The following is a 26,165-nucleotide window of genomic DNA, read 5'->3' as shown; positions in this document are numbered from 1 at the left end:
ATAATTATATCAGTGTGGTGCAAGAAAAGACAAATTGATCAATGGACTACATAAAAATAAAAAATTTCTATATGATAAAAGACACTAACAAAGTTAAAAGACAATGACAGAATGGGCAGGGGATTGGTATTCAGAATGTATAATAAAGAAAGATATAATAATTCTTACATATTAATAAAAGCAATAAAAATGGGCAAAAGATAAGGCAGTTTGCAGGAAGGGAAAGACAAGGGGTCATTAACATAACAAGATACCTGACCTCAGGAGTACAGGGGAATGCAAAGTAAACCAATGAGATACCTGGTTTCACCTATCAGATTTGCAGACATTAAAACATTTGATGATATCTAATGAGGTCAATGATAGTGGAGTGTTATTTAGTACAACTGCTTTGGAAGACTGGTTCACAAGTACTTATTAAAAATAAAGTGCACATACTCAGCAATTTCACTTCTTGACATCTACTCTAAACAGATACTTGAAATACTTGTACAAATACTTGTACCAGGAGGCATATTCAAATGTATGTTATTTAAAACATACATCAAAACAGTGACAACACTTGTTCTTTAAGGAACAAGGTCTTTTTCTTATGATCTAAAAGCACAATAAGATGACAGAATTAAGGCCAATGGCTGTTATAACAAAAATAAATAGGATAAACTTTCCTATTAAAGATATTTTCATTTTGGGTCAAATAAGAAAAATCAGGAACTCTTCAAAATGAGTCACTCAGGAAGAATGAAAGACTTGAAACAATACAAACATTAGTAAAGCAGTGGTTTAGATATTAATATTTTTAGAAATTTAATTAAAGTTAAAAATGAAATATTAGCTCTTTCATACAAATATAAAAAAGAAAATTTCAGGCTTTAATCTTTTAACCCAGTGTTTTGCTTTCCTTTGTTAGTTTGAAAGGTTATACAGGATAGATACAGAAATCAGGTAATCAGTTGAGAAAATGGTGAGATTCATTTGATTAGTCATGAATATGGGATAACATTTTAAAAGGTTTATCTTAATTGTAGAAATACTACCAAGCGTAGTTATTATACTTGTCAAAAAATCAAATTCCTTGAGAGTCTTAAATGTTTTTTGTTTCCCAGTATTTGACTTAGTGTTTTGTGTGTAGTAGTTTCAGTTCATGTTTGTATTTGTTGTTGATATTGATGATGATGATGACGAGGATGACGATGCTCTTGGAGAGCCCTGAGTAGCCTTGGCAAGCAAAAACTTTTTATTGTTTTGTGTAGCCAATTCTAATGCTTAATTTCTTTTGTTCAGGTATTTAATGACTCTACTGTGAATAACCATTCAAAATGTTCACATGTTGCAGCTATTAAAAGTTCACAAAATTTTATGCAGTTCAGGTAACTTAAAAAATAAGAAAATGCTTTAATTTCTGAAATAATTTAATTCAGAAAATTATATTAAAAAATTTTTCATTATATTTTAGATTGTTAACCCCACAGAAACAATCAAATTGCAATCAATGGTTTGAAAAAGGAGATACAGGTATTTGCTGTTTATAATTTTCCTAAGAAGTGAGAGTAACAAATGGTATCAGGCTTTTATGCTATTCAAATAAGTTATTTGGATTGTTTGCATCTCTAGTAAACTGACAGTGCATGCCTAGTTTTTAAATACATTTTCCCCTAAACATAAAACAAGTACATTTCATTGTAGAAAATTTGGAAAACAGAGAAAAATAGAAAAGAAACAAAAATACCACCACCCAGATGTAACCGACATCATATGTACTGGTGTATATTCTTGTCTTTTTTTTCTATGCATAAGTATGTTTTGTTCTTTTATTTTTTCCCCCAAATTTTAAGCATACTGTGTATATCATTTTGTATCCTTTTCTTCCCACTTGATACACCATTGAGGGTATTTTTCCATGCCATTTAATAGATTTTATTTGTAATGACTGTATAATATGCCATTGTGTGAATTTGTTATAATTTATTTAGCCATTCTCTCACATTGAATATTTGTTGTTTTCAGGGTTCTTTGCTATTATAAATAATGCTACTATATTCTTTTACATGATTCTCTTACTATCTTTGATTATTTTTGTTGAATAAAATCATAGAAAGATCACAGGATATGTATGTGTATGAGTTTGTTGGAACTTTGACACACCCTTGAAAATATTCATTCTCTCTCTATGTATATATGTATGTATATGTGTACATGTATGTATATGTATATATAAAATATATAATATATCATACACACGTATGTACATATTTTGGTAACCCAGTAATGAATAACAATTATTTCACTCATTAGGCTACATAAAAGTCTTCACTTCTTCTTGTCTGTAGCATGTGGATTACTGACTTTTATTTTGAAGTTCTAAAAATGGCTCATTCTTGCAGTATAAAAATTCTGTAAAAATATGCATATTCAGAATGGTCATATAATATACTGTGAGTCTGTTTCTCCCACTCTCAGTATAGGATTCAGCCAACACAATGTGCTTATTCCACACAGATGGATTTTCTTCCTGATTTCTTCTGGAAGAAAGAATTTTATTTGCACAAGTGATCTGTTCCACCTGTTTATAATCCTCTATAGATGCCAAGCTGACAGAGTGTTAAGCAAGGGAGAAATGGCTGATTTCTAGGAACAGTACACCCCTGATACAGCTATGTGGGGAAATACATATATCTGGCATAGTCCTAGCTGCCATTGAGCATATATGGTGAGGCTTCATATCCGAGAAAGCATATAATTATCTTAGAAGAAAAAAACACTCTTTTCAACAATCTCCAAGACTATCTTTTGAAGAAGTTAATGTGCAGTGAAAATAATAGCTGTGACTTAAATGCAAGAGTCAAAACTATAAAGCTTTCAGATGATCACATAGGAAAACATTATTCAAGATAGGAAAGGATTTCTTAAATAAGAATTTAAAAAACCCAATCATCAAAGAAAGATTGATAAAATTGGCTGTATTAAAATTAAGAATTTCTATTCATCAAGAGACACTGTAAAAATAATGGAAGGCAAAAGGATGTATTTTCAGTACATAAAACTGTTAAAGGACTAGTTTCCTAAAATTTATAGAAAATTTCTACAAACCAAGAAGAAAAAGACAGACAACCCAATTAGAAATATGCACAAAATACATGAATAGGAACTTCAAATACAGAAACTTTTGTAGCAAGTAAACATATGAAAAGGTGCTCAGCGTGATCAGGAAACTGAAAAATAAAATCACAATGAGATATCATTACACATCCACCAGATTAGCAAAATTCAGAAAGTCTGACACTACTAAGTGTTGATGAGAATGGAGGACTATAGAAACTCTCATAACTGTTGGTAGGAACTTTTGTTTATAAATGACAGATGAGATTACACCTAAATTACAATTGGAGCTAGTAATTTTGTCTGGGGAAATTGAATGATTTCCTAGGGTAGCTCAGGATGGCTAGTTCCCACAACAAAAATTGGTAAGCAGTTTGGAAACGAAACCTTGGAAAATAGTTTAACATCTGGTAAAATGAAAGATACACATATCCTATACCTCATAATTTCACTCCTATCTATATATCTAGAGAAATACAAATATGTACAGGCAAGTATATATGTAAAAAAATGTTCATAACGTCATTGTTTGTAATACCCTCAAAGCAAAAACACCCGGAATGCTCATTTGTAGTAGAGTGGATAGATATGTGTTTGTGCAGTCAACTGCCTTACATCAGTAAGAGTAAGCAAACTGTCTATATGCAATAATACAGATGAATCCCACAAGCATCTACTAAACAAAAAAAGCAAGATCCTGCACATATATATTATTATTTCATCATATAACATTTTAAAACAGGAAAAATAAACTGTATTGCATAGGTGATAAAACTATATAAAGCAATCAAGGAAATGATTATCACAGAAGTCAGGATAGTGGTTACCTCTGAGGACATGGATATGGGGAATATGAGGCTTTTGGAGTACTCATAATGTTCTGTTTCTTTACCTGAGTGGTGGTTACATGGGTGTTCTCTTTACAATTTTGTTTGTTAAACTTTTCATATAGGTTTTATTCTCTTATCTTTATGTATTGGATTGACCTATATGAAATTGCCGTTTTGTTAGGTCAAAAAAATTTAAATATTAGCAGTTTCATGTGGTTCACCTGATATGTTTTATTTACAATGAAATTGCAAAAAGAAAAACAATTTTTTGTTTTCACATAACGAACAGATGCTGAGTGTGGAGATAAAGGGACAGTAAGACAATTAAGAGAATCAAAATGTACTTCACAAGTAAGTCAAATGTTTGCTTTCTAATTTCTAAGCAAAATATTCCAATTTAAAATATTATGTTTTCATTTTAATTTCAGATTTAGTATAATGAAGATTATTTATCTGAGTTCTAGATGTTATTAGTTTGGTAGTTGGGTTGCTATGGTGTTACAGATTCTATCCCTTAGAGAAGTTTTAGATTAAAAAATGAAGCCACAAAAAGTTTACATGAAAATATACAAAAAGAATTGTCTTTAATAATTGACTATATATATTGACACCAAAACTAAATCATCACTGAAGAAAACAATTTTGTTTGGTAAGATTGAGTGATTTGCCAAGCAAATTCAAGATCAGTGTTTGCCACAAAAATATCTCTGAAATATTTTTTAATAGTGGAAAGCTTTAATGATGATAGATGTAGACAATGCATGTTGAATTTACCATAGCTACTAAGGGTTAAAACAAGAGAAACAACATAGTAGTATTCTGCTGTAAAGAAATTCCGGTAAAAAGCACATTTTAATTATTTTGGTAGAGGGACCCAAATTGTTTCTGTAATGGGATTTGGTATAACAAACATATTTGAGAAATCACATTCCTAGCCTACAAAATGATATAAAGAAAAATTAGTATTCAGATTTTCAATCTTTGCAGAGAAAGTAGTATAATGAATTTATAAGGGAAAAAAAAATGCAAAGAACATAACCAGTGAGAGCAACATTGCTTAGACATAAATTACTTTTCTCTTTCAAGAGATATCATATACAATTCTTGACCCAGAGCATGATGTGGAAATTTTAAAAGAAAAATAATTTCTGACCATTTTCCATCAATTTTAGTATGTTCTGGTTATCATTTTCTTTTTCAGGTATGGATAGGGGAGGTGGATCTGGGAAGAAAAGAAAAATTAGATAATTAAAAATTAATTATTTTTCCCCTTTTTTGGCAGATATGTTTTGGTATCCCTTTCATCAATTATTCTTATTTTGCCTAGTTTGTCTATGAAAAGATAACATCATTGATTAAAATGGTGTTTTCCACCTCATACGTTTTTACGTATGTGAGTTTATTAATGCACTAGCACTCATTTATATAGTCTTCTGTTACTTTGAATTTGCAGGTTCTGTATGAAGAACATTTTGGAAAGCCAATAGAAGATAATAGTGATGAAGTAGAAGAAAGGGCTGAGAATTTTCCACGAACTCCTGAAATTCCTTTATTTTTAAGAACTCCTGAAGCTGTGAAAACACCTGAATCCTTGGAGAAATTAGTGTTCCCCAAAACTCCCACATTTGAAATGTAAGACTTTAATTAATAATTATAATTAAAGAATCTGCATATTGAGTTATATAGTATAAATAATCGATAGGAGTAGTAAAATGCTTAAAACTGGTAACTTTAAAAAGTTTTTACTATGGAAAATTTCAAATATACAGAGGAGGGAGAGACTGGTACAATGAACCTCCATGTGCCTATCACCCTCTTTGAACAATTATTAATATTCTGCCATCTTGTTTCATATACCCTCTTTCCCATTTTTCCTGCAGCATTTAGCTGAAGATGACATAGATTCTGAGTGCTTATCCAGTGCGATGATATACAGATTTATGATTTTCAAAAGGATAAAAAAAAAGTATGAAAAAATTTAAAATGTCAAGCCAAAAAGCTACTATCACGTATGGTAGATTGTGGGCATCATCAAATAATGTTTCAGCAGTTACTTTTCCTGATGTTGTAGTGTCTAAAGCAAGAATTGTCATCTGTTAAGTAACCTCAGTAGGCATAAATATCTCTAACATGATAATTTAACTTTGGAAGCCACGGGTTGGTAGTTTGCAGCCAAGAAGATAGTGCCACATTTATTTAACCTTTTTGTTTAGTTAAATCCGTTCCTTAATGCTGAAACCTTGAGATTCCTCTAAAACATATATCAAATAGATTTTGCTTTATCAGGGATCTCTCGCCTGTCTTCTACTTCTGTATTTTAAATTAGTAGTAAGAGTTTTATATATATGATTGTCATGCTTTTGACTCAAACACAGCATGTGCAAAGTGGAACTCACCATCAAATCTGAGAACGGTAAAAGGATGTGGCAGTCATATGCTAAAATCTCTCTTTATGGATGAGAAAACTGATTTGTAAAGTTAAATGACTTATTAATGGTCATGGAGGTAGTTATGGAAGTATCTTCAGACTTCCGTTATATTTAACAAATGCTTATGTAACACTATGTCTAAGCATTTTATAAATATTGCTTATTAAATATTCACAACTTTATGAGATGCAAGTACATTATTATTATTATTTTATAGATGAGTAAAGAGAATCACAGGTGATAAAACTCGTCAGTGATGGAGTTGAGATTCAAACCCAGGCGATTCTGCCTCCAGAATCCATGCTTTTGACTACTGTGTTCTGTACTGTCTTGTCTAATTACTTTTCCCACATCATCTTACAGTTTCACTCTCTTTTGCAACAATCTGTAATGGCTGGCTTCTTATCAAGACTAAAATCTTGTGACTGGCTTTCACGATCTTGTGAGAAGTATAGCGTCAGGGTTAACAGCTTACATTTTGAATCTGGATTGCTGCATTCAAATCCCAACGCTGGCACTTAAATTCTTTTGAGTAAATCATTTAACCTTTCTATGCTTCAAAATCCTCTTCTGTAAAACAGGTGATAATAATAGAACCTATTTCATAGGGTTATTATGATCAATAAGTAAGTCAATGCCAATGGAAATACCTGGACTAGAGCTTGACAGTTTATTCTCAATAGGAATTCATTATTATTATTCTATAATTGATTGTTCTACTTTACTTAACATTATTCTCCACCCAAAACCATCTTTTTCTTCATAGGTTTGTCACTTCAGTGATTACATCCTCCTTATCCCTACTCTCCTAATTCTTACCTCTATGACATTGCTTATGGTGCTTACGAGTCTGTAATATTTAATAATAGATTTTTAACATCTTGATGATTTCTTATTTCTCTATAACAGAAATAGAAATACAGTACCTGACGGTCAAACACAAAAGGAATCCCCTGGATTTTCTTTCATTATGAGTTATACTTCTAGATCACCTGGATTGAATTTATTTGATTCTTCTATATTTGATTCAGAAATCTCATCAGACCAGGTAATATGAGAAGCTAAAGTTTTATTTCTAAAAAATTGTATACTGGAACCTCAAGTAATTTTAATTCTTTTGTACCAAACTGTCTTGGGGGAGAGTAAAAAACAGGCAATTTTTTAAAAAGATACCCATTATCTTTTTTATTTTTATTTTTTTTGCTGAGGAATATTCACCCTGAGCTAACATCTGTGCCAATCTTCCTCTTTTTCGTATGTGGGATGCCTACCACAGCATGGTTTGTCAAGCAGTGCCATGCCCGCACCCGGGATCCAAACCAGTGAACTCCGGGCCACTGAAGTTAATGTGCTCACTTAACTGCTGTGCCACCAGGCCTGCCCCTCCATTTCTTTTTATAATAATCAATCATACTTGAATAAATACTGTTATGCACAGATTTACATTTCTTTGACAATTAATAAGGAAAGCTGTTTTTCCCAGAGATTTTGTAAGTCAGTTGAATTTCTTTTTCAGTGAATTATCTATTCACCAAATGGACTTTTCCATACCTCTACAGAGGCAGTAGTTTTTCTTATTGGTACATATAAGCTCTTTATATATTAAAGATATTAATTCTTTGTCATTACCGCAAATATTTTATATTACTATCATTTTGCTGTTAAAATTTTTTTAACAGTTAGAAGTTTAAATTTTGTATGTAACCAAACCCAAACTCCAAACTCTTTTTTTTTCTTTTGGCTCTTCTTCCACTGTTTTTATGCTCAGAGAATCCTCCTCTTAAGAACCAGTAAATATTCACCTGTATTTCCTTTGAAATATCTTATGGTTAACATTTTTAATTTAATACATCTACTTGTGTACAGTGTTGAGTGCCTAATTTATCCCTATTAATTTGTGGTCCCATTTTTATCACATTCCAAATTCTTTTGTTTCAAGACCTGCTAGCTCATACCACTGGTTAGTCTATCAATTCTTGTATCAGTATCACCCTACTTTGCTTGCTCTAGGTTTACAGGATGTTTTAATAATTAGAAAGTGAAGTCCCCCCTCGCCAGTTTCTATTTCATAATATTCTCATATTATTAATGTCTGTAGATCCATAATGATACCAATATAGGTATCTTTCATTCCTAATATAGGTAAATTGACTTATCTTTTTCTTTGTCAGTCTATGAGAAGTTTATAAATCTTGTCAATTTTTTTCAAAGAACAAACTTTGGCTTTGTTAATTTTCTCTCTTCTTTGTTTTCTGTTCATTGATTTCTGTTATTGTTTCACTCTACTTACTTTCGGTTTACTTTGTTCTTCTTTTTCTTGTTTTTCAAGGTGGAACCTTAGGTCACTGATTTTAGGCCTTTCTTCTTTTCTATTATTTAAATTACTAATTAAATTACTTAAAGCTGTCATTTTGTTCTGGTTTTGGCAGCATCCCATAATTTTTGATATGCTGAATTTTCATAATCATTCATTTCAAAATCTTTTCTAATTTCTCTCATGATTTCTCCTTTGATCTTGTATGGCCTAAATATTTAGGATTTTCCTAATATCTTGTTATTAATCTCTAATTTAAATCTATTGTGCTCAGAGAACATACTCTGTATTATTTTAATCCTTTTAAATTTAGTAAGTCTCCTTTTATGACCCAGAACATGGTCGTTCTTGGTGAATGTACCATCAGCAGTTGAAAAGAATATATATGCTGCAGTTGCTGGATATGGTGTTCTATAAATGTCAATCAGGGGAAGACAGTTGGTGGTGGTAAAGATCTTATAAAAGATCTTTACTGATTGTATTGTCTAATTGTATCAGCTGCTGAGAGAGGGGTATTAAAAATTCCAACTATGCTTGTGTTTTTGTCTATTTCTCCCTTTAATTCTGTCAATTTTTGTTTCTGTATATTGAAGCTATTATTAGGTGCATACACATTTGTCATTGTTAGATCTTCCTTATGAATTGACCCTTTTATCCTTATGCAATGTCCCTCTTTATCCCTAGCAACATTCTTTGTCTTGAAGACTACCTATAGCAATACCAATATAGCCACTGTGACCTTCTTATGCTTTCAGTTTTCATGACATATGTTTTATCCATTTACTTTCAACCTGTCTTTGTCTTTATATTTAAAATGTGTCTCTTGTAGTTGAGTCAGGCTTTTTATCCATTCTTACAATTACTGCCTTTTAATGGAGTGTTTAGCCCATTCATGATCGATGTAACTCTTAAAAGTTCATATTTTAATAATGGTTTACTATTTGTTTTCTGTTTGTTCCCTTTGTGTTTTGTTACTGTTTCTTCTTTTCTGCCTTCTTCTGGGTTAAGTATTTTTTAGAATTCCATTTTAATTTATTACCAATATTATTGTTGAACATTTGTCGATTATTCTTGATCAAGAAACTTAGTAATTATTTGCCAGTCTCCTTCCCCAACCCCACCACTACAAAAACAAAACAAAAAATTAAAGATAAACAGTGTTGTCAGGATTCCAACTAGATTTGAATCGGATTACATTTATAAGTTATTTAGAAAAGAAATACATATTCACAATATTTTTTCCTATACAGTTCCTTCATATACCTTTCTTTCTATGCAATAATTTTTTAAAGTAATTTTTGTAGTTTTCTTTATCCAAATATACATTTCCTGTTAAGATTACATATACGTATTCTGCATTTATATTACTATTGTAAATAAGAATTAAGTAACCTTAGTCTATTTTTTCATGCCCAGGATACACCTTCCAAGAATTATCTGTCTTTGAAATAAACATTTAAACAAAAATTGACAAAAGCTGAAGACATGAAACACTATGAAATGTATATGGCACTACACTATCCGTCAACAAATTTCTAATTTCAAAAATTTAACACAAGCTGTGGGATGCAGGAATAAAATATTCCAGTTCACATAACATTGACTAAATGCGACTAACTTCAGTAAGCAATAACAATATAATACCTATGATATTACATCACATTTCTACTTATTACAGTGTTAAGTGGTTAGAACTTTTCTAAGTGCTCTACATACACTCATCTAATATTCACAAACCCTAGGGTAAAAATTATTTTTCCATTTTACCATAAGAAACAGAGTTACATACCCCAAATTCCACATCTAGTACACACCCAAGTAGTCTGGCTTCAGAGCCCCGTCTTAATCACTACACTATGTTGTCTCTACTGATCAAATACAGCATGTCTTAATTTTCAGTTTCAATTGCTAAATACAGAAATAAGCCCTTCATCATGATTTCTGTCACTGAGCAGGGGAAATCACTAGTAGAAGGAAATTCTTTAGGGCTTTTGAAACTAACCAGTGATAATGCTGCTATGTACACACATGCAGATGAAAAGACCAACTAATAACCTGGAGCATTTTTCACACTGAGAATATGTAGAAGTTTGTTTAGAAGTTAGACATGTGAACTATGAAGCCAAATAAATTTTTAAAGTGCCTTTAACTGCAATTTAACTCATCCCTATAGTGAGATTCTTTTTTTATGAATAGATGTCAATTTAGGGCACCTGAAGTTGAAAACAAAAAAAATAATGGGGAGAGGGCTGGCCCTGTGGCCTAGTGATTAAGTTCAGCATGCTCCACTTTGGCAGCCTGGATATGGTTACCAGGCATGGACTTACACCACTCATTGGCAGCCACGATGTGGCGGCAACCCACATACGAAAAAGAGGAAGATTGTTAGCTCAGGGCTAATGTTCCTCAAAAAAAAAAAGGAAGCAACGTAAATATCCAAAATAAAAGAATGATTGAAACTCCATGGTATGTTCATATGGAGGACTGTTATAGTGCTATAAAAAGAATTAGATTTTAGAGTAGTGAGAGAAAAATGTTCATAATGCAATATTAAGAGACAAAAAAGAAGACAGAAAACTATGTTGTCATGATCCTATTTTTCTTAAAGCCTGTTTACAGAGAACACAGACTCTTTTGGTAGCAAAACTTGGTCTGACCTGACGTGAGGCTATCGTACTTCCTATTACTCTTATAGTCAAGAAAACAGTACCAAGGACCTGGCTTGTAAAAGGGCTTCAGAATAAAGCAAAGGTTATTAGAATTTTAATTGTATTAATATTCCAAAGTAGGAACCATCCTTAGTACAATATATATTGCCTATTAATCTTTTATCTGTTACCAGAATCAAATCAGTAAGCCTTATTTTAATATAAGTAAATGATAGGTTTTGAAGATAGATCTCTTTTTAAATACAATAGTGTACTATGTAGAGTGTTGCCATTTTGTCTGCTCTAATTATGCTTATTAGAACTAAACTTTAGATTCAAATATAAATGATATATATTGAGTCTACTGATTTCATGAGTAGTATTTAATGGAAATTATTTTTCAGTTTAATGAACATTCTGCAGGAAATTTAAATCCTCTCTCATCACAACAAGAAATTGGTAAGTGATTTGAAGTTTCCTGCATATAAAAACATGCCCCTTTGTATTTAGTTTCTCACTAATTGATTTCCTTAGGCATTCAGTTTATTCTTTAAAAATTATTGTTACTTCTGCACTACTCATTGATTGTTACTATTTTTTTAGCTATTAGCTTCTTTTCTCACTATTTAACTGAAACTTGCTTTCTCTAATATTACTAATGACCTCCCAATTATCAAATGTTATGGGTATTTTGTATTTAGCATATTCAGTCTTTTTGCAGCATTTGATATAGTTGACTATTCCCATCTTCTTTCTGGAGTTTTTGGGTTTCCTCCTCTCTCTCTCATGCTTATTTTTTATTGAATCTTCTTTCTTCTTTTATCCCTTGGTGAATTAATTCATTTAATGTATAAATATATATGTGTGTATATATAGTATATTTTATATCAGTTACTGCTTTTGGCTCTGGCTATAGAATAGTGAACAAGAATGCAAAGTTCTTAATAAAGTTTGTGTTCTAGTGGGAGAGACTGAAAATAGACAAATGATTATATAATACATTAGTGCACTAAACAACAGTTGATAGGGTTTGAATTTTTAATCTAATATTAGGCTTACTTAGCTTTATAGAAAGATGCAGGATAGGAGATAACGGCATGTTATCTTTGTCTCATTGAGAGGCCCACTAGCTACCCAAATAATAAGCTTTCTTTTGCCACCTCACCTATGTGGGACATGTAAGACTGATAGGCACAAAAGGCACTGTGCATGTGGGTTACCTTGACACGCAAAAGCTGCAACCTCAGTTTCCACCAGTGTTTTATATCATTCTAATCATGAGGCCCAAGGCCTGTGTACTAACTTGCAGCTCCTCTAATTCAGGTGCAGTCCCACACAGTAGATTAGGCAGACACATTCTACATTTACCTAAATTCTGTATTTTCTAAGAGAACAGTGTGGTGAGAAGTCAGACCTCAAAGTCATTGTTCCAGGTGGGCCTGGATCAGCACAGGCTTGATGTTAACTCTTTACTCACTGATGGTAAGTATTATGAAGAAAACTAAAGCAGAGTAAGGGAAATAGGGAGTACTTGGGTTGGGAGGGTGGTTGCTGCGTTATAAGGAAGTCAGGGAAGGTAAAAGGCAACATTTGAGCAGAGACCTGAGAAGGTGAGGGTCCAAACTACTGGGATAAGTGTTCTAGGCAGAGAGTGCAAAGGCCTTGAGATGGGAGTGTGCTCAGCATGTTTCATTGAACAGTTGGTAAATTGGTATGATTGGGATCAAATAAGGGAGGAGAAACTGGTAGGAGATTAAATCAGAAAGGTTGGAGGGGAAGCAAACCATAGGGGGCCCTTAGACCATTAAGGACTTTGGGGTTTTTTCTGAGTGAGATGGGAAGCCATTGGAGTTTTGAGCAAAGGACTGAAGTGATCTCACAGATTTTAAAAGAATTACTTGGCTGCTATATGGAGAACAGACTGCATGGAAACAAGGATGAAATCAGGGAGATTGATCAGGAAGCTATTAAAATAATACAGGTGAGAATTGATGATGGTGAGGATGGTGGGATTGGAAGTGGCGAGAAGAGGCCAGATGTTGATCACTAAGTTTTCTGAAGATAGCATTTTAAGGATTTGGACTGAATGTAAGGATTAAGACAAAGAAACAAGGGTGATGCCAAGATTTTTGACATGAATAACTATAAGAATGGAGTTGCCATTTATTGGAATATGGAAGGCTATAGAAATTATTTTGAGATTGACAGGAGCTGGAGGTTAGTTTTGGAAGTGTTATCATTGAAAAGCCTGTATTAGATATCCAAATAAGAGTAAAGTAAGGCGCTGGCCTTGTTGCCTAGTGGTTAAGTTCTGTGTGCTCTGCTTCGGCAGCTCTGGTTCAGTTCCCAGGTGTTGACCTGCACCACTCATCAGCGGGCATACTGTGGCAGGGACCCACAAACAAAATAGAGGAAGATTGGCACAGATGTTAGCTCAGGGTGAATTTTCTTAAAAAAAAAAAAAGTAAAGTAAGAAATTATATATATGAATCTGGAATTCAGTGGGGTAGAAAAATTTTGGAATTGTCACAACTGTTGTTTAATGCTGTGAGATCAAATCAAATCTATCAATTGTAGACATTCTTTAAATATTCATCATCTAAAATGTTAAATCTATTTACATTCTCTCCTTTGATGCTCTCATTCATTTAACACTCATTCACTTCAGTGCTTTCAAATATTATAATACAAGTAATGACCAGATTCATATCTTTCCTCCCTGACTTCTCCTAAACTCTAGGACCTTATTTCTGATGATGTAATTGATATCTCTTTATATCTAAGACATCTTTTGACATTAAAAACTCAGAATATCTGAAAACGAACTTGTTCTCCATCTGATATACCTAATGGTATTTCCATTATTCTAGCTGCCAAGACTCAGAACATCAATGATAATTATAACTTCTCTCTGTGCCTGTGACCACATTCAGCTAGTCATCAAGTTTTATCAGTTCTCTCTGAAATATTTATTTCTTTTTCTTTTCTATTTTCGTTGAAACCATTATATTTCAAACTCTTATTACCATTCACTTGGGCTATTACAGTAACATCATAAATGGTCTTTTCATCCTTTCAGCTTACATATAGATCACAGTCCAATTAATCTTCCTTTTACATAATGTTGGCCATTTCACTCCCCTGGTCAAATTCTTTTAGTACCTCCCCATGGAGTACCAAATTATGCTCCTACTTTTCTAACCTACTTCCAATATACGTTTTAAACCTTTTCTCTTATAAGAATATCCTATGCTTGTCCAGACTGAAGAACTCATTGGATCCCAAATATGCCTACACTTTCTTACCTGCTTTTTTCTTCCTGAAATTCTCAACTTCCATCTCTTTCTAACCATCTTTTCAAGACCAAGTTCTCTTCCATAAATCTTTTATTTCCCCCTTCAACCTTCCATTCCAAAACGATTGTTTCCTCACTTTTCTGAATCTCTTCTTTTTTGTTCTTTTTTACATTCTACCATCTGTCATTTATGAATATATATAAAATCTCTTCTAGTTACAGGGTCTTTTCGGGAAGGGACTCTGTTTTATTCATGTTGGAATTCTCCACAGCACCTAGACTACTGCCTTGCACAGTAATTTATTATTTTATTTAAAATGAGCATAGGAGTTTTATGAAGACTTCTTATGAACCTTCTTTTCTTCTGAAATAAAAAGTCCCATCAAATTCATTTATTCAAAAGGAGATTCAAGATTTTAGTTTTCTCTGGATCTAGAAGCTATATTATAGCTATTTTCCTTTGTTTAAATCTTATGGATGTGTGCTTAAATCAATGGAAAAATAAAGTGAGAAAGGGCGAGAAGAAGAACTTAAGTCTCTGGTAATCATTCAGTCCATCCATCTGTCCATCCGTCCATTCATCCACCCACCCACCAACCCTACTGCTGGTTGGCTCAGCTTTATTTAGGGTGAAATAACTGAGATGTTTAAAAATATATGAAATTTCAAAATGGCACAAAGTAAATTCTTTTGCTTAATGTACTACTTGAATTAGCTTTCTATGGAAAAAATATAGATGTGTTAAAAGATTTGTTTCAAGTAAGTCTTTGGGTTACTGTATATTTTTAATTGTTTAATAGTAATTAAAAATTATAATTAAGATGTTAAATATATTTTTATATTTAGAGTCTTAATGAATGAAAAATAATATTTTTTAATGGAAATTCTGAGAATCATAAGCTAAGTAATTCTTTAAAGTGGATTTCAAAAATTCCTTTTAAAACTATAGAACTCTTTTCACTGTTCTGCCAATTTCCTTGAACAGTGCCATGAACAGTATATTGTAGTTACTCAGTAAATAATAGTTGAATAAGTTTGACTTATGCAGTATCTCTCAGATCCAGCATTTCTTTCTCCATTTCCTTTGCTACGACTGTAGGTAAGGCCAAACTTTCATCATCCCTTTTCTGTTATCCCCACTTCTAGATACTCTCCTGTTCCAGACTTTCTACACATTCTCTCCTGAATAATCCTGATAAAGCAGTTCAAATCCTGCCATATCTCTGCTTGAAAACTTTTAATGGCTTCCTGTTAGCTACCAAATAAAGTCTAGATTCTGTAGTTGGACAGTCATCAATCTTTCCAAGCTCATCTTCATTACTTCCCTTTTAATAACTCTTTATTATTTCTCAGTACTCTTGACGAGCTCAGTTGGTTTCTGTTGCCCTTATACTTTCTGTGCACACCTGTTTCTTGCTTCTGTGCTGTTCTCTTCAGTTGAGGTGTTTTACCCCTCTTTCTACCTTGTATACTGGTTCTTTTTATACTTGAGTTCAAATTACTTGTAAGTACAGTTTAGGTTTGAATTTTTTAACCTTCCATAGTACCAAGGACAATACTTTACACATAAGAGGAATATAGTTAAATATCTGCTTAATAGATAAATGATTCAGTGTTCCCCTATTTATTGTATGTAGTATACTGTAATTCAGTAGGTTATGTAAATTATGTAACATGAATAGCATGATATTGTAATATTTATCTTCCTCAGGAAACTTATTTGGGAAACCAGAAGGAGAAGATGGCTTTACATTTTCTTTTCCATCAGATTCTTCAACTCATACATTTGGAGCTGGAAAAGATGATTTTAGTTTTCCATTTTCATTTGAATGAGATCAAAACTCAACACCTTCTTCTGTCAAAGGTTTTTCATCTTCCTCACAAAATACAACCCAATTTACTTTTTTTTGAACTAGTTACTAATTTCTTGAATTATTTTACTGCTCTGTAATTATCTAGGGTATGAATTTATGTTACTTAAGATATGAAGGCTACTTTCTTTTGTTGATTAAAGCATAATGGACTTCCATAGTTGCATTATTTGATTATATTTATTTAAATATTGAAAGAAATGAAGCTTATATCATCTAATTTAGTTTGTATGTGTGGCATTAGCTATCATTATTCATTTTGGTTTTGATTTTGCAAGCCATATTCAATCAGAACTTTTATTAATCTTAATAGAATTTGATGCTTTTCCTATTAATCTTTATTGTAAATGTCAAGCCTGCCTCTTCCCAGAACCTAAGTTTAATTCTGGTAGTAATTTAGGTGCTTTGATAAGAACAAGAACTCCTTCTGGCCCTGAGAAGACCTTTTAGCAGTAACTGTGCAGAATTAGTATGTACTTTAATGAGGTGTACTTTGTACTTTAGCTGCTAAAAAATGCTTTTAAAATTATTGTGTTTCACTTGTGCTTCATTTTTGCAGTATGCGGAGTGTTACTTTAATAATAATCTCAAAGGATTTATGTTACTGATAGTGAATAAAATGTGTTATTTTATTCTAATACAACAAATGGTAAAATTCTAATTTTATTAGTTATTCTAATATCTTTGATGGAAGGAAATTAAACATGAAGGGCTATTGTAATTTCTTAAAATTGGATTGTTGTATTAAAGATGATAACTGTTAAATATGTGTTTTTGCTTAAACTTTTTTGAAGAACATTTAAAATTTTGTTTCCTGTCTTCAACAAAAATATTCACATTTTTATTTTGTATGCAGTATTTTCCTGTCAATCAATTATATAGCTTAAATGAAGATATTTAAAATTTGATGAAATTATATAAACATATTGCTCAATATCTTTGTATTTTGTGCTTTTTAAATTAGTTGTAGTCAGTTATCAAGTAATAAAGAGTCTGACTCTGTATTTTGGTTTGTGATTGCTGACAGATTTTAAGCCTTACTTTCTTTTTTCCCCCGTTCTGCCCCATGTCTGGTCAAGCTGATAAGAAAGCCCAGATGCTCCCTTCTTTGGCACCAGTGGGACATTCAAACCATGTATAGGAACTCTTGCCCTGGCTCCACTCCTCACCACCATAAAAACCCAAAGCCAGTCTCCTTTCTCTGCTCTCTCAAGCCATCTTCAGCCCAGCTTGGGAAGCCTATCCTGCTCTCCCCAGAAAACATTATTATATGAGTAATAAACCTTTTAATATTCTTTTTGAGGGGTATATGGTGTCAATCAGTTTCAATGTCCAAAACAAATTTGAGGTGAGAGTCTGTCTTCTTCAGGGTGTCCACAACATATCACAACTGTATTAAATTAAGCCTTCCCAAATACCTTGTAGAAATCAGAAGGATGAACTAGCTAATGATAGAATTTAAGAAAACTTTGGACTGTGTTTTTTAAAAAGAACCTTCAACAACTAGTCAAAAGATGAAAATTTCAGTTAAAAAGCTGGAGTTTTTGTTTTTATATCGAGTGTTTTATTGACCCTGTGATTGAATTAATTGGTAGTTTTGGTATATAGTCATGCACAACATAACGTTTTAGTCAACGATGGACAACATATATGACAGTGGTCCCATAAGATTAGTACCATATCACCTAAGGGTATAGTAGGCTATAGCATCCAGGTTTGTGTAGGTACACTGTATGGTGTTCACACAGCGACAGAATTGCCTAATAACACATTTCTCAGGACGTGTACCTGTCTGAAGTGATGCATGACTATAATAAAGACATTGACTATATATGAGAAAGGAGAGAAATGTTGTAATTGGTTTATTTGTTATTAGAAGTTAACTAATTTTAGCCTTAAGAGATCCAGTGATTACTTAGTTTATTTTTACTTTAAATAGAGACATGCCTAGCATACCAGTATGGTTAGATTTATCGTATATCAATAAAAGGTAAAATAAAGTATTTTAAAAATATTTACAGTGTACATGGCATTTTGAGGGCATATAGAAGAGCTAAAAGACATAGTGTTATATTCAAGGAGCTTATAATTTAGTTGTTAATAAACCAATTACATTTTTTATAACTTATGAAACAACAAAAACTAAAATGGTTTCTAATCAAATTCTATCGCTTATAACTTGATTTGTGGTAGAGAAGAGATTGAGTGCTCTAAGAATTAGAAGAAGATAAGTCATCATGGACTGGAAAGCATGGGAGAGAGTCACTGAAGAGGGAGGATTTCAATTAGGACTTTAAAGTTGTTTAGATTGTAAAATTCTTGAGTATAATCCTGATGCCTTTTTTGGCTTTGCATTTTTTATTGCCTAACTGTAGTGGCTAGTGTTTTGTAGGATTTCATTGAACACTTATTGAATTAATTGAATTAAACAATTGGTAAAGGAGGCAAGGAGGGCTTTCTAGGTAAGGAGAACAGTATGGGCAAAAGAAAAATGCAATCATAAATTTAGTATGTGTGGAGGAAATTCAAGAATAGGCCTAATTGGAGTGGAGAGTAATAGTAGGCATTTGAATTTAATATATATGGTAGGACTGATTTATAGAGGATCTGTAAGTGTTTTGATTTAATTTCTGAGCCCAGTAAGGATCTTGTGTCTTAAATGCCAGAGTTGCAAGAGAAAAGGAATGGCTAAGAAAGATTAAACTGCCAATACAGTCAGAGGTGGGAGAAATTAGACTTAGATAAACCAATTAGGAGGGAATTGCTCTGGTCCAGGTATGCCGTGATAAGCTCCAGGTGATAACAACTAATTGTCTTGTGGTTTGATACTGCTGACGGTTAATATTGGGAAAGTCTACCTCGTCTAAAAGAATTACATTTGATTGAATACCATCTGGGTATAAGATAAAAGGAGAAAGGAACCAGAGTTATTTGGTGGTGTTTGAATATCATAGGTATTGTGCATGTGCAGTGTTTGTAATACAGATCACAAAAACAAGGTTGTATAATCAAATAGCCTTCTAAAGATAATTTTTTAAAGAGCCATATTTCCCTAAAGATAAATCAAATCTGCTGCTATCTTCAAGGCAGGAATTTGTCTCTACTTCTACTCAGTAAGATTTCAGAAATAATGGGGTCTAGTCCCAAAGCCCTCTGTTACATTTAGAAGAAAAAGTAATACTGCCTATCTAATTATGTTTAAGAAAAAAGCTATTTTAATGTGATTAGACTAATTTTCCTCTCAATGATTAGGAATGGTATTCCAAGAATACTAGAGGAATATTCCAAAATCAACCAAGGCTCTGATTTATTCCCAAAGGAAGTCTAAGCACACAATAGCTGCTGGGCTATTACTGCTTCTCAGTGGACAGAGGTAGGCTCTCTCAGTAGACAGAGCTAGGAAATGTGTGTGTATAGTATACTAATCTGTACATACATGTGTCTGTCTATCTTATCTATCGTCTATATGTAAAACAAAACAAAAAACGTGAGCTTATACTTATAACTCCAGCAACATGAGGGTCATTTTAGTATTTATTCTCTTTTTGCTTCTTTCTGACTTCTTTGACAGTGAGAAACCTGGCTTTCGTTATGTACAATTTATTTACTGCATTGTTCAACTGTAGGATACATGTAAAGTAGTTTCAGAATTGTGAACCTAGACCCTGTAAGAAACACAGTTATTAATTTGGGTATATTAGTTTCCTGTGGCCACTGTAGCAAATTACCACAAACCTTGTAAATTGAAACAACAGGAATTTATTCTCTCACAGTTCTGGAGCCAGAAGTCCAAACACCAAAATCAAGGTGTTGGCAGGACTGTGCTTTCTCCCAAGGCTCTGGGGTAGAATCTGTTGCTTGCCTCTTTCAGATTCTGGTGCCTGCTGGCATTCCTTGGTTTGTGTCCACATCACTGCAGTTTTCAAGGTCATTGTATTAGTCAGGGTTCGGAGAAACAGAACCAGCAGCATCCATCTCTATCTATTGATTTGTTTTAAGAATTTGGGTTTCATGATTATGGAGGTTGCAAATCTGAAATCTCTAGGGCAGGTTGGCAGGCTGGAAATTCAGGTAAGAGGTGATATTGCAATCTTGAGTCTGAAATCTGCAGGGCAGACCAGGCAGGCTGAAAACTCAGGCAAGGTTTCTATGTTACAGTCTTGAAGCCAAATTCCTTCTTCAGGAAACCTCAGTCTTTGCCTCTGAGGCCTTCAACTGATAGGATAAAGCCCACCCACATTGTGGAGAGTAATCTGCCTTACTCAAAGTCTACTGATTTAAATGTTAATGACATTAAAAAAAATACCTTCACAGGGTCCAGCTGGTAGTGTAGTGATTAAGTTCATGTGCTCCACTTTGGCAGCCCAGGGTTCGCAGGTTCAGATCCTGGATGTGGACCTACACACCGCTTGTCCCACATACAAAATAGAGGAATATTGGCACAGATGTTAGCCTAGGGCCAATCTTCCTCAGCAAAAAAGAAAAAGAAAAGAAGAGAGCGAGAAAGAAATTTTAAAAACCCACCTTCACAGGAACATCTAGAATGGTGTTTGACCAAACAACTGGACACCACAGCCTAGCCAAGTTGACACATAAATTTAACCATCACAGCCAGCATCTTTAAATCTCTCTCTGCTCTACCTTCAATTGGCCTTCTCTGTGTGTGTGAAATCTCCATCTTCCTCCCTTTCATAAGGGCACGTGATTGTATTTAGGGTCCACCTGGAAGGATAAGACCGATAATCTCCCCATCTCCAGATCCTTGACTTAACCACATCTGCAAAGACCCTTTTCTTGCCATGTAAGGGAACATTTATAAGTTCCAGGGAGTAGGACATGGATATCTTTTGGGGGATCATTTTCCAGCTTATGACATAGGGTATAGTATTTGTGTACTTTCTTATAGCCTCTAGCCTTAGAGTATCCAGTCAAAACACTGTTTCCAAAGTTACTTAGTGAAGCTCCTGTCTTCTGCACCTCCTTAATCATGATTGTGTTGCTCATTTATAGTACAGTTAGATTCATTTGAAGCCATCTGCATTCCATCTTGTGTTTATCTGAACTCCTGGGTAGTTTTTAAAAATTTGTCTGTAGTAAAATTCCCTCTTTGTGATGTGCAGCTCTATCAGTTTTGACAAATAGAGTCATGTATCCACCACTGTAGTACCATACAGAACAGCTCCATCACCCCCAAAATTCCTAGTGTTGACCCTTTGGAGTCAACCGCTCTCCGTACTTCCAAAGCTTGGAAACCATCTATCTGTTTTCTGCCCTCATAGTTTTGTCTTTTCCAGAATGTCATATAAATGGAAACATACTGTGTATAGCCTTTGGGGTCTGGCTTCTTTCACTTAGCAAAATGTATTATACTTCATTCATGTTGTTGCACGAATCCAGTTTGTTCCCTTTTATTGCTAAGTACTCTACTGTATGGATGTAGTGCAGTTTGCTTATTCATTTACCTGTTGACAGGCGTCTGAGTGGGTTTTGGTGATTGTGAATAAAGCTGCTATAAACAATCATGTAAAGGATTTTATGTGAATGTAAATTTTTATTTCACTTGAGTAAATACCCAGAAGTGGAATTCTTGAATTGTATAATTAGTATGTATTTAACTTTATAAGAGACTGCCAAGCTGTTTTCCAAAGTGACTGTACCATTTGGCATTCCCACCAGCAACGTATCAGAGTTCAGTTGCTTCACGTCCTTGTCATTCCTTGTGTTCCAGTTGCTTTACATCCTTGTCAGTACATGCCAGCTTTTAAGATGTCGTCCATTCTAATGTGTATGAAGTGGTATACCATTGTAGTTTTAATCTGTGTTTCTCTAATGTCTAATGATGTTGAGCATCTTTTCATATGCTTCTTTGCCATCTGAATATCTGTGCTTATTTTAAAAATTGGGTTGTTTGTTTTCTTATTGTTGAATTATGCAAGTTCTTTATGTATTTTGGATACAAGTCTTTTATTAGGGATGTGTGTGATTTACAAATATTTTCTTCTTGTCTGTGGCTTATCTTTTTATTTACTTAACAGTGCCTTTAACAGAAAAAAGTTTTTATTTTTTTTCCAGTTTTATTGAAAAAATAATTGACATATATCACTGTATAAGTTTAAGGTATACACAGCATGATGGTTTGATTTACATATGTTGTGAAATGATTACCACAATAAGTTCAGTTAACATTTATCTTCTCATATAGATACTATAAAAAGAAAAAAAAGGGAAAAAAATGTTCTCCTTGTGATGAGAACTCTTAGAAGTTCTCTCTCTTAATAGCTTTCCTATATATCTTACAGCAGTGTTAGCAATAGTCATCATGTTGTACATTGCATAAGTTTTAGATTTGATAAAGTCCCATCTATCATTAGACTGTGCTTTTAGTGTCATATCTAAAAGCTCTTTGCCAAGCCAAGGTCATAAATTTTTCTCCTATGGTTTCTTTTAAAAGTTTTAGAGTTTTGCATTTACATTTAGATCTGTAATCCTTTTTTTTTGAGGATGATTAGCCCTGAACTAACATCTGCCACCAATCCTCCTCTTTTTGCTGAGGAAGGCTGGCCTTGAGGGAACATCCATGCCCATCTTCCTCCACTTTATATGTGGGACGCCTACCACAGCATGGCTTGCCAAGCAGTGCCACATCTGCACCCGGGATCTGAACTGGCAAACCCCGGGCCACTGAAGCAGAATGTGCTCACTTAACCACTGCGCCACCGGGCCGACCCCTATGATCCATTTTAAGTTAGGTTTTGTAGAAGGTGGGAGGCATGTATCAAGATATATTTTTTTTGCACCGTTTGTTGAAAAGATTGCCCTTTCTCCATTGAAGTGTGTTTGTGCCCTTGGCAGTAATCAGGTGACCATGTTTGTGTAGGTCTACTTCTGGGCTGTCTCTTCTTTTCCATTGATTTCTGTGTCTATCCTTTCACCAATACCACATTGTCTTGCTTACAGTAGGTTTATAATGAATCTTGAAGTTGGGTGGTGCAAGTTCTCCAACTTTGTTTCTTTTAAAAAATTATTTTAGGGCCAGCCCCAGTGGGCTAGTGGTTAAGTTTGGTGTGCTCCACTTTGGCGGCCCAGGTTCAGTTACTGGGTGCAGACCTGCACCACTCTGTTAGTGGCCATGCTGTGCTGGTGGCCCACATACTAAAAAATAGAGGAAGATTGGCATGGATGTTAGCTCAGGGTGAATATTCCTCACCAACAAAAAATTATTTTATCTCTTCTAGTTCTTTTGCCTTTCATATATATTTTAGGATCATATATATTTTAGAATAGTTGATATTTTAAAAAATCTCTGTGGGATTTTAATTGGGATTGCATTAGACCTATAGATTCAACACCTTCCAATCCATGAATGTGGTATATCTCACTATTTACCTACATCATCTTTGATTTCTTTCATTAGTATTTTATAGTTTTCCTAATACAGATTCTGCACATAGTTTGTTGGATTTATGCTTATTTTTCCTTTCTTCTTTTTCTGTTTTTTGATACTATTAGTATTGTTTTACTATTTTTTATTTTTATTGCCAATTGTTTATTGCTGGCATGTAGAAATACAGTTGATTTTTGTTTATTAACCTTATGTCTTGTGATCATGCTAAACTCACTTAGTAGGTCTAGTAGCTTTTTTGTAGATTCCTGGGGATTTTCTATATAAGCAATAATGTTGTCTATAAATAGAGGCAGTTTCTACCCTTCCTTTTCAATATATATAACTTTTATTTCTTTTTCTTACATTATTTCATTGGCTAGGACTTCCAGTAGGATTTTGAATAGGGGTGGGGAGAGAAGATATTTTCACTTTGTACCTGATCTTAGGTGGAATGCATTCAGTATGATGTTAGCTGTGGGTTATTATATAGGTGCCTTTATCAGGTTAAGAAAGTTCCCTTCTATTCCTAGCTTGCTGTGAATTTTTAAAATGAATGTTGAATTTTGTTCAAATTCTTTTTCTGCATTATTGATAAGATTGTATTATTTTTCTTTTTCAGTCTATTAGTATAGTGAATTACATTGATTGCTTTTTAAATGTGGAACCAGCCATATATTCTCGGGATAAATCCTGATGTATTAGCCTTTTTCTGTATACTGGATTCAATTTGATAATATTCTATTGAGGATTTTTGCAATTTATGTTGATGAGAAATTTTGATCTGTAGTTTTCTTCTATTGTCTTTGTCTGGTTTTGATATTAGGGTAATGGTGGCCTCATTAAATGAGTTAGGAAGTGTTCTCTCCTCTTTTATTTTCTGGAAGAGATTGCATGGAATTTTTTTTCTTAAATGTTTAGGAAAACTTACCAGCAAAACAATCAGTCTGGAGTTTTCTATGTTGGGTGGTTTTAAATTATGAATTCCATTTTTTTAATAGAGGAATATTCAGGTTTTCTATTTCTTCATGAATGAGTTTTAGTAGCTCGAGTCTCAAGGAATTAGACCATTTCACCTAGATTGTCAAATTAATGGTCATAGAGTTGTTCATAATATTTCCTTATTAATCTTTTATTGTCTATGTGGTCTGTAGTGATCACTTCTCTTTCATTTCTCCATTTTTCTGTTTTAAATTTCATTGATTTTCTCTTTTTTCTTTTTCTTTTTGTTGGGGGGGGAAGATTAGCTCTGAGCGAACATCTGCCACCAATCCTTCTCTTTTTGCTGAGGAAGATTGGCCCTGAGCTAACATCTGTGCCCATCTTCCTCTACTTTATATGGGGGATGCCTGCCACAGTGTGGCTTGATAAGCAGTGCATAGGTCTGTGCCTGGGATCTGAACTAGCAAACCCTGGGCTGCTGAAGCAGAGCACACAGACTTAACCGCCGTACCACTGGGCCAGCCCTTTCTCTTTGTCTTGTTTTCAGCAGTTAGAATATGATACACTGGGGCTGGCCTGGTGGTGTAGCAGTTGGGATTCATGTGCTCTGCTTTGGTGGCCTGGGGTTCACCAGTTGGTTCAGATCCTGTGTGCAGACCTAGCACTACTTGTCAAGCCATGCTGAGGCAGGCGTCCAACGTATGAGATAGAGGAAAATGGGCATGGGTGTTAGCTCAGGGCTAATCTTCCTCAAAAAAAAAAAATGTATGATATACCCAAGAGTTTTGTTTGCTTATTTGTTTGATGTTTATTCTGCTTGGAATTCTCTGAGATTTAGTGATCTCTTGGGTTTGTTATTATTAATTTTGAAAATTTTTAGTCATTGTTTCTTCAAACATTTCTTCTGTTCTGTTCTCTTTCTCCTTTCCTTCTGGGATTCCAATTACGTGTATGTTAAGCCTTTTGATATTGTCTAGCTCTTGAATGCTCTCTTTCTCAACTGTTTTTCCTTCATGTTTTATTAGTGTAATTTCTATAGACTTATCTTCAAATTCACTGATTCTTTCCTCTGCAGTATCAAGTCTATTGATGAACCCATCAAAAACATTCTTCATCTTTGTTACTGTGTTTTTCTTCTCTAACACTTGCATTTGATTTTTTCATATAGTTTCCATCTGTCTGCTGAAATTACCCATCTGATCTTGCATGTTGTCTATATTTTAAATTAGAGTCTTTAACATATGATTCATTGTTAAATTCTCTACATATTGTTCTAATATCTGTGTCATATCTGAGTCTGATTCTGATGGTTGCTTTGTCTCTTGAGAGTGTTTTTCTTTTCTTTCTTTCTTTTGT

At 33.6% G+C, this 26,165-nt stretch overlaps 1 protein-coding gene across 1 annotated transcript in view; it reads left to right on the top strand.

Moving 5' to 3' along the window:
* C7H14orf39 (chromosome 7 C14orf39 homolog) overlaps positions 1-17,489 on the top strand; it is a 43,638-nt gene extending 26,149 nt beyond the window's left edge. Inside the window, exons 12-18 of the mRNA XM_044773693.2 lie at positions 1,285-1,370; positions 1,457-1,515; positions 4,219-4,280; positions 5,383-5,561; positions 7,268-7,406; positions 11,725-11,779; positions 16,327-17,489. Coding sequence (XP_044629628.1) covers positions 1,285-1,370; positions 1,457-1,515; positions 4,219-4,280; positions 5,383-5,561; positions 7,268-7,406; positions 11,725-11,779; positions 16,327-16,448 — 702 coding nt within the window. The 3' untranslated portion in view covers positions 16,449-17,489. The remainder of the gene's footprint in view (positions 1-1,284; positions 1,371-1,456; positions 1,516-4,218; positions 4,281-5,382; positions 5,562-7,267; positions 7,407-11,724; positions 11,780-16,326) is intronic.
* Positions 17,490-26,165: the final 8,676 nt, after the last annotated feature.

The sequence above is a fragment of the Equus asinus genome, chromosome 7 (genome assembly GCF_041296235.1).
Source record: "Equus asinus isolate D_3611 breed Donkey chromosome 7, EquAss-T2T_v2, whole genome shotgun sequence".
Classification (NCBI taxonomy): Eukaryota; Metazoa; Chordata; class Mammalia; order Perissodactyla; family Equidae; genus Equus; species Equus asinus.
This window is presented reverse-complemented; position numbering and strand designations above follow the sequence as displayed.